This window comes from Apteryx mantelli, chromosome 4, assembly GCF_036417845.1.
Source record: "Apteryx mantelli isolate bAptMan1 chromosome 4, bAptMan1.hap1, whole genome shotgun sequence".
Taxonomy (NCBI): Eukaryota; Metazoa; Chordata; class Aves; order Apterygiformes; family Apterygidae; genus Apteryx; species Apteryx mantelli.
This window is the reverse complement of record NC_089981.1, coordinates 48,748,700-48,760,983: the sequence shown is the minus strand read 5'-3', so window position 1 is coordinate 48,760,983 and position 12,284 is coordinate 48,748,700. Positions and strand designations below refer to the sequence as shown.

The 12,284-nt window shown below is 38.8% G+C and overlaps 1 protein-coding gene across 1 annotated transcript in view; it reads right to left on the bottom strand.

Moving 5' to 3' along the window:
• The window catches only part of STARD9 (StAR related lipid transfer domain containing 9), a 115,312-nt gene that overhangs the window by 7,642 nt on the left and 95,386 nt on the right, over positions 1–12,284 (bottom strand). The window contains exon 24 of the mRNA XM_067296498.1: positions 575–11,836. Within this exon, the coding sequence (XP_067152599.1) occupies positions 575–11,836 (11,262 nt within the window). The remainder of the gene's footprint in view (positions 1–574; positions 11,837–12,284) is intronic.

Here is a 12,284-nt window from a genome sequence, read left to right as displayed (position 1 = left end):
AATGGCTGAGAGGCAAATTGAGAAAGGAGACTGATATAGTTACTCCCAATTTTTTTTTTAGTTACAATAACTTCCCAAACTCAGTTTTATCATCCAGTCACAAGAATGTAGCATCTTTATTTTTCATAATTCCTTTTGTATTTTTGTGGGTTTTCAATTTTGGTTTTCGCATGTTCATACAGCAGTGTTTATTCACAGAAGCAAGAATGAGATACTACCATAAATAGGATGAATCAATTATTTTTACACTGCAATAAATCAACAAAATATAGTCCCATGGTCACAGGGCATATATGATCACTCTCATAGCTGCTAAAATTTTAAGAGTAGGGTGACACTGGATCTGAATGACACTGAATCTTGTACTTTTCCCTGTCTCCTTTAAGTAACCCCCAAATTTTGCCGTAAATGCATTACTTAACTATGTATAAAATAAGCTTAATGCTGCATCTCTTCAGATATAGTTCATTGAGCTCAATGACTAAGTGTTCATTACTAAATGTTACCTAGCTGAATGAATAGTACATGAAGTGTATTCCAAATACTTAAAACAACACTATTTTAAGTAATTTACCGTTCATAAAGTTGCTGCTTTATGGGAATCAACATCAGGTCATCTGTGGTTCCACTCTGAAGAATTTTCAGCAGCGCATCTGTCTCCCCAAGGCCGTAATTCAGCTTTGCTTCGGTGAGCTCCACAGTAAGGGGGTGCTGGTGCAGATCCAGGTGTATGCCAGACATAATATGAGCACGCTCTCTCTGAAGTCTTTCAATCTCTCTATTTCTGCTTTCACAGAGCTGAGATTTTCCTTCCACTTCTGTTGCTTGCTTGCTTCTAGGTTTCTTTTCTGCCTGACTTTGTAAATCAGCTGTACTGCCACTCAAGCTAAGTAACAAAGAAGGAGGACTGCCCTTAACACCACACCAGTTGCTAAATTTATTGTGTACAGGTAAGTCACGAAGACTGTAGCTCCGAGGCCTGTGAGGCTTTGCAGAAGTAGTATTTTTGTTCAGAAGGATTTCAGTGTCACATTCGCTTTCAGACAGAGAATCTGTATTGTCATCTTGCAAGGAAGTCTGCACATCACTCACATCAGAGAGAGGGAGAGGGCAGCTATTTTCATTTTTCCCAAAGAAATCATGAAATTGTAGAGAAGATGCTTCTACTTGAGGTTCTGAGGATTCGTCAGCATTTGTCTTATTTGAAGAAGTGGCACTAATTTCTTGTTTAAAAAGTAAGTCAGAATTTGGAGGTGAGTAGTTATGAATCAAAGCAGTATCAGAATTATCCACATATTTTTCATGCCTGATTCCTCCTAAAGAGCCTCTTCCTCTCCTTGTGACATACATACAGTGAAGTGAATGTTCCAGTGGACTGTGGTCTCTACGATCATTTGTTAAAAATTCCCTGTGGCCAGAGACCTCTAATGTACTACTAGAGTGATAAAGTCGTTTTGCACAAATTGTAGTGTGTGTGTCAACCATGAGTCCATGCTTTTGTTTCAAGTCTTTTGTACCACCTCTTCCTAAAAGCTCTTTGGCTGCATTCTTATCTGAGAAACTGCCAAATGTCTGTCTTGTGTCCTTGTTGTCTCTGGAAGTGCTTGATTCACTGTCTGTTTCCGTCTGTGAAAAGTTGTCCATGTGCGGTTCCATGCCAGACCGTGGTAATGACCTCTGCTTTCTCTGACTGCGAAGGGGACTTGAAGTATCACTGGAATATTCCAGAGGCCCCTTAGAAGAGCAGACTGACTTGTTAAAAGCTATCTGGCTGTTGGGACTAGCACTAAGAGTAAGAATAGGGGAAGAGGCCCTATCAACTAACAAGGTGTTTTTGTGACAAAGTTTTCTTTCTACTGGAATCTCCAGTTCATCGACAGTTCTTTTATCCTGAGCATAAGATGCTGGAGATTGAAAGGTGCTATTAGTAGGGCTGCTAACTATAGTGCATGAAGAATCATCTTGCCCTGAACTCAGCAAAGACGATGCAATAGATGAAACTCTGGTACTAGCAAAAGCAACGTTCTGCTGTGCATTTAATGTTTTTTGAAAACCTAAGATGGGAGTGGAGGTTCTGGGTAAGAGAGGCAGACGCATAAAAGAATCTTCCAAAATGCTGTCGAGACTGTCATGGAAATCAGGATTACTCAAGGTTCTCATCTCAGTTCTTTCTGGTGTTCTGTCTTTGAAAGAGAGCATTTCCTCTTTCCTTTTGGGAATCTTACCTACTGCATCTGCACCAATCCCTTTCAAATCAATGTTTCCTGCTTGAGCTGCCCTCAATTCATTTTCCATTTTTGCTTGCACTAGTTTTACTTTGTGTTTGCTTTGAGGTTCTGAAATCTCAGTTTGAATGCCTATATCTGCTGTAGTTTGAGTGCAGCTATCTGATCTAGTAGCCTTTACGGCCTCTTCCATTCCCTTTTGCTTGATTTTGGCATTCTGTTCGTTATCTATAATATTTTGTTGGGAGAGGTTTCCCAAGAGCTCAGAAGTGTTCTGAAGAAGCTGTGAAAGATGCATGGACAGGTTCTGCATGCTTGCCCAAGAAGAAGGTTGCTGAAATAAATCTTTGCTTGTTTCTTGCTTTCTTGCAGAAACATCTGTATAGCTTCTCTGGTGCCTTCTCTGTCTTCTGTACCTTCCTGTACTTGCTGTTTGTGTTCCCTGCTCACACGTAATTCCTGGTGGTTTTTTGGAAGACCCTTCTGACTCAGAAGGATACAACAGCATGATTTCATCAACCTGCATTGAAGAGTTACCATGCTGCGCAGAAGCATTATCAAAATCAGCAACATTATTTCCTGGATTAGTTTCCAGTGTTTCACTGGGTACATTGCTATACTGCTTGGTACTGTCACTTGGGTATGCAGATTCAAAGCCCTGTCTGATCTTGTCCCATCCTTGAAGATCTTCCATGCTGCTTAAAGTGCTTGATAGAACTTTTGCTGTAGCATATGAACTGAGATGAGAATGAAAAGGAGAATTTTGAGAATTCAATCCATTGTCCACACTGGAACATCTCATAACTTTACGATTATCCAGGTTTAATGGAATTTGATTGCAAGAGACATCACTTGCACTTCCAAAAACATACTGTTTCCAGCCAATCTTGCATGATCCATCTTGTTGCCATGGATGAATATATGGATTGATATCACTTGAACTAAAATGCATTGCATCTTTATTGTCTTGTAAAAACAAATCTGTTTCTTCTGACTGGTATCCAGCTTCTTCAACTCTCCCTTCACTACACTGAGCTACAGAACTACTCTTTGAATGGATATTTGATTCTGCACCCACAGAATGGTGAGCTATGGGCAGTAAAGATGACGGAGAATGAACAGTGCAGTCTTTTAAAGACTGGCTGCTTTGAGTTCTCTCCACATAATTTTGTAAACTTTTTGGATTATAGTTTGCAGATTTCTTATTTTGTTTCATTCTCTGCTGAAATCTGGATTTAGATTTAACCTGTAGAAAATTCTTTGTTTCTTGCTTTGAAAATTTTTCAATTCCACGAAGATCATCTTCAGTTGGTGATGGAGGCTCTACACTCATATTTAAATCTTGTAGTGATTTAGACGCAGGATATGACAAAAGATCTGCCTTAGATGAAGCTTCCAAAGTGCATTCCAGATCAGAAATCACAGCAATAGCTGGGGCTGATAGTCTATGACTTTGTAAATAAGGTCGCTGTTCACTTTGTTTAGAGCTCTTTGTATTCTGTGTAGTAAAATAAGATCTTTTGCTCCTGAATTGCACCAGCTGGGATTCTTGTGGAGGCAAATCATGGTTTTCTGGTAAAAACTTTAAGGAGGTACTTTGATTATTCATTACAGAAAACTTCAGTCTTTCTGACTTCAGAGTGTTATTCTTCATTATAGCATCTCCCGTTCTTGGACAATTGTCTGCATCATCAGCAAGGCTATCAACACTTGAACCTGTATTATTTTGGCAAAGTAAAATCGCTTTTCTGCCATTTGTACTTGTTCTACTTGGATTATCACCTGTAGGCACAAACTGACAATTGCCTTGCAGATCTACAGGCTTTTTTTCAAAACCTGAGACAGTGTGATACAGTCCTCTAGGATCAATACTACTGCTGTATGTGGGACATGTTGGACCAGATGAATTGCTCATGCGTTCAGGATCCACATTAACATTTCCTGGATACAGATTTTGCAGCATTGCAATTTGTGGGCCTATTAATTCATTCAGAGAATTTGAAGATACCATCATTTGCAGTTCAACAGGTTCTCTACTTAATGTTTTTCTCTGCTTTCTCTTTACTGCAGAAGGTTCAACCTCAGTATTTGAATGCAGTTCTTCCTCATTTCTGGTAAGTACTTCTCTCATTTGTCCTTCTTTAATAAGAATTGCCCTTCCAGTATCCCAAAAAGGTAATGATGGTATTAAAAGAGAATCATCATCATCATCATCAAGTACTTTTTTGGGGTTTTCTGTGCAAACTTTCTGTAGTGGAACTTTACCCCAGAGGTGCTGATCAACTGCTGTTTCATTGTCAAATTGTTCACAGTTACTTCTATGTACAGGTTCCCCATCTGCAGATGCAGAATCTTCACATGTTTCTGTGTCGGATACTGGATAATGCCTGTTTTCTTTTGCAAGAGAAAGTAAAATACTTCCCGAAGCAGGTGTCAGCTGATCAAATACCACAGCCTTATCAGACTGAGTGTCTTGCATTTGTAAAACAGCAAATGGAGAATGCTTCAAAGTACTTGTATGCAAAACATCGTATGTGCCTGTTTTACTGTGGTCTGAATCTGCAGTTAAAGAAGATTCTGAAAATGCTGTTAAGGATGGGTAATTAACTTTTGGAAATGCCTGGGGGAAATCTCTTTCTTTTACAGAGTGCAGGTCTGCAGAACTAGAGGATATTTGCTCAGTCAAACAAGTGCCTTGAAGTGAGTCCTCAAGGTGACTAAATACTGGAGATTTTGAGTCACCCAGTAAACAAGCAGTGTCAAAAGCATTAAAGTTGTTGGAGCTTTGAAACTGTGTATCAGTTGGAATATCTTCTGCAGAGTAGGATGGAAGTGACTTTGATTCTTTACTGCAAATCTGTCCCAGGCTTTGAAAAGCAAGCAAGGCTGATTCTGGTACAGTCACATTAGAAGCACAAGTGTAGTCCTCTAGGTACTCACGCATTTTATTTTCTCTTTCATCATCACAATTCTGGAAGGAATCTTGAATTGCTTCCCCCTTTTGATCTGTTCTCACAACTTCTTCAGAGAGTTTATTATTCTGAGCATCTGTGGCCTCTGTAACTGCTGAATTATTTTTCCTTTCATCTCCTTTTTGATTTAGAGAGCAAACATCAAGAAGAGGTACAGATACACTTAAATTGGTTGATTCACTTTCAAAGTATTTTGCTTTTTCAAAGAGAACAGCATCATTTTTACATTTGTCTCCATTGCTGCTGATTAAAAAATCATCAAATGAGACTGGGCTATTCAGGTGACTAGCAGAATATTCAGAAGTATAAGAATTCCTATTATAATTTAGAAACTCTTCACTATATTGTGCATTTTCCCCTGGGGACTTGTTCAGGCTTTCTGAAAGGGTTGAAGCATTCTCAGAAACAGTGCTCTCTGGACAGTCTACACAGCACTCTTCAGAAGTCCCACGTTCCTGAATCTCTCTAGGCTCACTCCGATATCCAAATACATCAGGAAACCTTGCATTATCTTTTTTACTGATTGTTATAGCATAGTTCGTGTTTAGACATTTCTCCTTCTCATCACGTTGCGATAAACTCCACGAGTGAAGTTCTTTCTGAGTTGTATTAATATTGTGAAACGTTCTTTGAGAAGAGATGTCTAGTAAAGAATGCTTTATTTCTTTTCTCATATCTTCCATCATTTCTTTCTCTGAAGAAGAAAGCAAGTTTGAATTATCCAAGAGCAGTGAATGAGACACAATGGCACCCTTTTTCTCTTGAGCTGTATCTTCTACAGAATTAAAACAGTCTTTTGATAGTTTGTTAACCATTAAATCCATGCTATGTTCTTCATGAGAGCTGTTAACATCCCGAATTATACCTTCAGAAGAATCTGTTTTTTCCAAGGAAAATGAATTTCCTTCTGACCCTTGCTTAAGTGCAACAGTTACAGATTCATAACATCCCATACTATAGGGAGTAGAAGAGATGTCCTTCTCATTGACAGGTTGCCCAGATGCAGCAGAATCAGGTGCACTGTTAAAGGATCTTTTCTCCTGTCTGTCCAGCATGATCCTGGTTTGCAGGAAAGCAGCACTTTTACTTTGTATTTTATCAGAAAGTGATTTATCTACTCCCTTTTTGTCAACTGTAACAGGTGCACCAACACAGACCTCATTCTCCAGTAATGTTTCATAATAAGGAAGAACAGCTCCAGTTCCAACACTGCTATTAGATGGTTTTGTATGTCCTTTCAATGCAGTGGGAACATCTTGAACAAGATAGGAATTGTCACTTACTCCAAGGTATAAAAGATGATTTACAGACTGACACAGGGAGTCTTTAAGTGAACCTTCTTGAATTTTTTCAGTAGACTTTAGAGTTGCTGGTGGATTTTGTGGCTTGTTGGTGTTTTCATCATTTCTAGAAAAGCTTGTAGACACCCACTGGCTTTCTTTTAAGATTTCACTTAATCTGCTGTCATCTTGTGTCAGCTGGCAGCTGTCTTTGTTTTCTGGGAACAGTTTGTTCAGGTTTTGTAGAACTATCAGTTCTACCTCCTCTGTCTCTTCTACAAACATCTGCTTTTCTCTGTCTGCTTTGGCTACTTGCTCTACATTTATCAAATGCACTTTCTCCTTCTCCTCAACTCTGGAGGCTACTGGATCCGATTCACAAATATCAGGTCTATTTCTAACAATATTTACATTCAAGTTTTCTGAAGTGCCATCCTCAGCATATTCCATAGAGCAACTCATATACGTATGGTTGTCCTCTTTAACATGGAGACTTTCAGATTCTCCTTCAATTCTGCATTGGTCTATTCCAGTACTATCATCAACTGAACAGTCATGTACATTGATGTCTTTCATCACTGTGTTTTTTATATCCATAACAGAGTCCACTGAGCCACTGTCTTCACTCATTTCAACACGATCATAGTAATCCTGTGTTAACCTTGAATCATCTGCTGACAGAGTATTCTGTTCTAGTCCTGAAGCTGTAAGGTATCTTTCAGGGATCTCAGATTGATTTAAGATTTCCTTATCATCTCTGTCACAATACATCTGATGTACAGCTGGAGTCTCTTCAGTAAATAAAACAACATTTTCATCTGTGCATATGTCTTCTTGCCTTGTAACAAGCAGCCCCTCAGTGTTCATCATGATAGTTTGTTCTTTACTTCCAGTCACTTCACATCCATTAACCTTGTTTTCCTGGTAAAAGTTTTCATGGGCCAAGCAGTTTGGTATACAATGTTCAGTTAAATTGCTAGAACCTACTTGTTTTTCATTTTCAGGTTTTTCTAAAATATTTTCTTGCCTACCTGTCATTATTACTGTTGCAGCTATGTCCTCTGTATTAAACACATTCTCTGTTGTTGTGTCTCTCTGTAAAAGCCCTTCACAAGCATCAAGGAAGTCTGAAGTATTCTGAGTAAAATCTGTGGTGCTGGAACATCTGGCTGAAGGAGCATTTTGGGCAGCAACAGAAAGCTCTGGTGAATAAATATCTATTTCTCTTTTGTCACTCATTTTATTTTGGCAAAAGTTACTTGTCTGAAGACAGCTATCAGAACACACAACTCCTTTTGATTCCTGAGTGTGTTCTACACCAGTGCTTACTACCTTTGATCCCTCTTTTTCTGCCTCTTCACGTGCTGCTGTCAGGCACAAGTTTGTATAAAACTCACACTGAACTTCACAAGCTACAATATCAATAGGTTTCTTTGGATTCTGAGATAGGCTGCCTTTAAAATTCTCTCTACTCCTATCCTCAGTTTCACTTTGGACTTCGACTACCGGGTAGTCATGTAAACTTTCAATCTGTCTGGATTTACTTTCTAATGTATTTTCTTCTAGTTTGATTACAGCATTGATCAATTTGGTCATTTCTTCTTTTGTACTCTGATAAGGAACCATAGTTTCTTCTGAATCAGTTTCTGCATTTTTAAAAAACTTGGATATTTTGTTCATATAAGGACTCTCCTCTTGGAAAACAGTAGCTAATGAATTTGTGTTGTATTCAAATACTCTTCCCAACTCTGAGTTTACATACTCTCCAACAAGCAAAATATTCTCTGAACAGTCGCTTTCAAAAAGGACTTCTTTCTCTTCTCCTGATTCAAGTGAAGATTTGTTCCAAGTTTCTGTTTCCAGCAGACCGGTTGCATCAAATTCCACAGAAATATCAGTCTTATGCATATTGTTTTTCTGCCCTGTTGATTTTGAACAGCATATTGTGCAAAGGCAGTTAGAACGTATCCCAGAACAACTTTCTGGGGCACTAACTTCCATAGTAAGATTAGATCTATCATCACAATTTCCTTTCACTATTGTGACATGCTCCAATAGTTTATCATATTTTTCAGTCTCAGAAGCACTTTGAAGAAGATTAGCTTTCTTTGCAGCTTGGTAAAATATGCCTGAATTGGGTTCTGGGAGTGAATTATTTGTACTTTCACAAAGAGCAGTATGGAAGGCCTCAGTGCCTTTCCCATTTGTGTTCACTGTGAGGTAACTTACTTCATTTTCCACTAGGTTTTTATATTTGGATGAAAGTTCTTCCTGAACTACAGACTGAGAACTCAAGATACTGTGTTCTTTACTTTCACTGCTTTCTTCTCGTATGATATCGGCACACAATGTAGAGTTTTCTGAAATATGTTGGGATAAGCAACTTGCAGGACTGTCTGCTAGTGAACATTCATGGGAATAATTTTTTAAAGCAATTTTGCTTTTAAATTCATGATGATTTAATGAAGACAAGTCTTCATCCTTTGCTTTGTATTCTTCATTGTCTCTGAATGAAGGCATCTCTGAGACAATCTCTGCCAAGCTGTCTGTGCTTGTTTTCATACAGATTATCTCTTTTTGAGATATTGCTATTGGTGTTGCAGATTGGTCATAACTTGCACTGTGAGCAAAAACTGAAGGGTTGCATTGGTATGTTATTTTCTCTGAAGAAAAATCTGTGTCTGTTGTTATTTCTTCTGCAGACATTTGTTCATAATCCATATCTTGCACTGTTTCCAGATTACTTTCTCCAGACCTGAGGAGACCTACCATAACAGCTGATTCTGCTCCTTGTCCAAAGAACGCTGGAAGCACGCAACTGCTTACTGGATAGCAGGTCTTGTTTCTTGTGTCATTGAGAAAGAAACCCTCATCACAACATGTTGGTATTTCCCTTCTTGGAAAGAGCTGCTCATAGTTTCCAAATTTTACTTGTTTTACTATAGATACCTGTGTTGAGGCCATATTAAGAGCAAGTTCTGTAGAACATCCAGTGGCAGGGGCAGAGACAGGTGCACTTCCGGTGTCTGTTATCTTTGATTCTACCATCAAGTTATCACAGTCATCATCTAGGTAATCTTTTTCAATAGTTCTGAAGAAATCATCCTCTAAATCTGCATCTACACAGACATTTCTCTGCTCCAAAATGTGCACAGGCAACACGGAAATAAAAGATGGTTTTTTCAGATCATGATCTTTTGGCAGCACTGGATGAGTTGCAGGGAGAGAATCCTCTTCTTTTCCAGATACAGGTGACAAGCAGTCTGCAGTGGAGGTGCTTTCCAAACAGCTGAATATTTGCATGCTTTCAGTGATAGACCTATAAGTAGGCAATTCATTCAGTTTTTCACGTTCAGGATGAGTTGACCTTGAATGTTCACAATAATCATGTTTTGCTGAAATAGGAAGAAAAGAAGAGCTTGGTCCTACTGAACTAACAAATGAGGACATTACATCTTGAGATTCCAAGAAAGTATTTTCATCAGAGTTTGCCCATCCTTTAAGAGTCCTATTTAATGATCCATTCTCAGAAACTCTGTTCGCATCTGCTGTTGTTTCAGTTTCAGGTAAAGGTACTTCTGATGTGACAGAGGGGAACACTGTGTTTATTTCATTTATACTGTGTGATAAATGAGTAATTCTGTTCATCTGCTTTGAGCCAGAAACAAAAGACACTTCAGCAGCTGACTGCTTCAGATCATCTTTCTTCAACCAACCCTCTGGTTTGCTTAAAGGGCACAGACGAGCATCTTGAAATTCCAAATTTTCATGGGAAGAAGGTGCTGTTATTCGGGGGTTGCTGATTTCACCCTTTAAGTCACATGAAGGCCAAGCATCAGTAGTAAGCAATGGTTTTCCACTTGTGCAATACAATCTTTTATCAAGAGACCTTTCTTGTTCTACAAAAGAGACCTTTGTCTCCTTCAGCAACTGCTTGCAAGCATTACTGGAAGCAGGCTGTGCCTCAGTATCCAAATAAAAGGAACTGCTCAGCTTCAGATCATAACTTGTCCCTTCTCTCTCTGTGTCACAGGTCTTGAGTTCATGGTCTTCCTCAGTTTGTATAGTTGGTGATCTAGGAGACTCTAACTTCCAAAAAATCTCTGCTGGCACTTCATCAGATGAATCAGATTTGGATTCTTCTATCAGCTCTTCTGCTGGAATCTCTTCTCCATCAGCCAAGCTGTCCAGAGAAAAACTTCTTTCAGCTTTTCCCAGTCTCCTGCGTAATGCATATGATGTCACCAAAGATGAAACATGATGATCAGGTCTGCTTTGGTAAAACTTAGCTGGCTCGTTGTGGGCTTTTAACTTGTGAAATCGGTTTTTATTTTGCTTTTTGGCTTTATTTTCCTTTTCCACCAGAGAGTCTTGTGACATTTGACTGTCATCACTCTCAGAATCTTCTGGATTGGTGAGACATTTATTCCTGTCAAAATCTTCTTGTTTCAGTTTCTCTGTGAAGGCTTTTGCATAAGCACAGGAGAGAGAATCTACAGAGTAGGAACTGTCAGTATCAGAAATCTCATTTTCATCATCCTCTTGCCAGTTCCCTAACACATCTGCCACTGTTTTGGACACTCCAGCACTCAACATCTCAGCACTGTGCCATCTTTTTTCAATGTAACAGAGTGGTGCCTGTGTGTTTATCTTGGTGAGATTTCCAACTGATGTTGCTGCCATCAGAAATTCTTGCCGTTTCTCACAACTTGGCAAGACTGAGCTTGGTGCTCTCTTCAAATTCTTTGCTGTTTGGTTTAGATGTGCTGATGGTGGCTTTCCATACACCTCTGTTTTCTTCATTTCTTTAGGAAAGTTTTCTGAAGGAGAACCGCGGCCTTTTGCATTGATATCCATTGTAGTCTTTTTATTGGATACCTGAGCTCTATTTTGTTCTAGATATCTGCTTACAGGCTGACTTAAATCTCCTAACACCTTTGCTTTTGTCATTCTTGTTCCTGTAATAAAGGTCTCAGGTTCATCTTTCTCTATAAAATGATCAGGAGAGCAACTTTTAGAGGGCTGGTTTTGAGATCCAGTTTCCCCTGGGCTGTCATCCAACTTTTCCATTTTTTGATCAATTTTGTTAATATGAGCCATGATAGTTGAGTCATTAGAGACCTTTTCTGCTCCTTTTTTATTTCCAAACAAGGATGGTTTTTGTTTTTCACTTAGCTGCCTCTGGACTGGAAAGGAGATACCTTTTTCATCATTAAGGTCATCTCTCCTGGAAATGTCTTTAGCTTTTCTGTAAAGATATTCTACAGATGACAGCTTCCCTGATGGACTGCCTTCACAGCATTGATGAGTATTTGGTGAGGTAGATAACTCTGAGACAGTCTCCCTCTTCAACAAACAGCTGGGGAAAAAAAGAAGAAAAAGCCTAATCCTCACTTGAATAATGTACTTTACAATGCTACCACACCAGTCACGTATTGCAGTTAAGAGTAACGACACATGAAGCAACAATCTTAATGCCTTTCAAAAGCAAATTCTAGCAGAGAATAAAAAAAAAAATGTATTCTGTCATTAACCATATAGTCCCCTACCTGTCCTAAAATATTTTATGTGACACAAATGAATGGCTTAATGCTAAAATAGAGATATCGTATTTATTCTATGTAGGCTTAAGTAGCTGCAAAAGTTAGTTAAAAACAGAGGATAGTTCTAAGTCATAGAAATTCACTTAGCAGGGTTTAGCTATTCCTTTCATCCAGGTCTACTGGAACATGCTGTGGTAGGCACTTTAGCACCCCAATTTTCTAGCACTGTGAAGAGAGGTATATTTAGCTTGAAAAAGGCTGGTC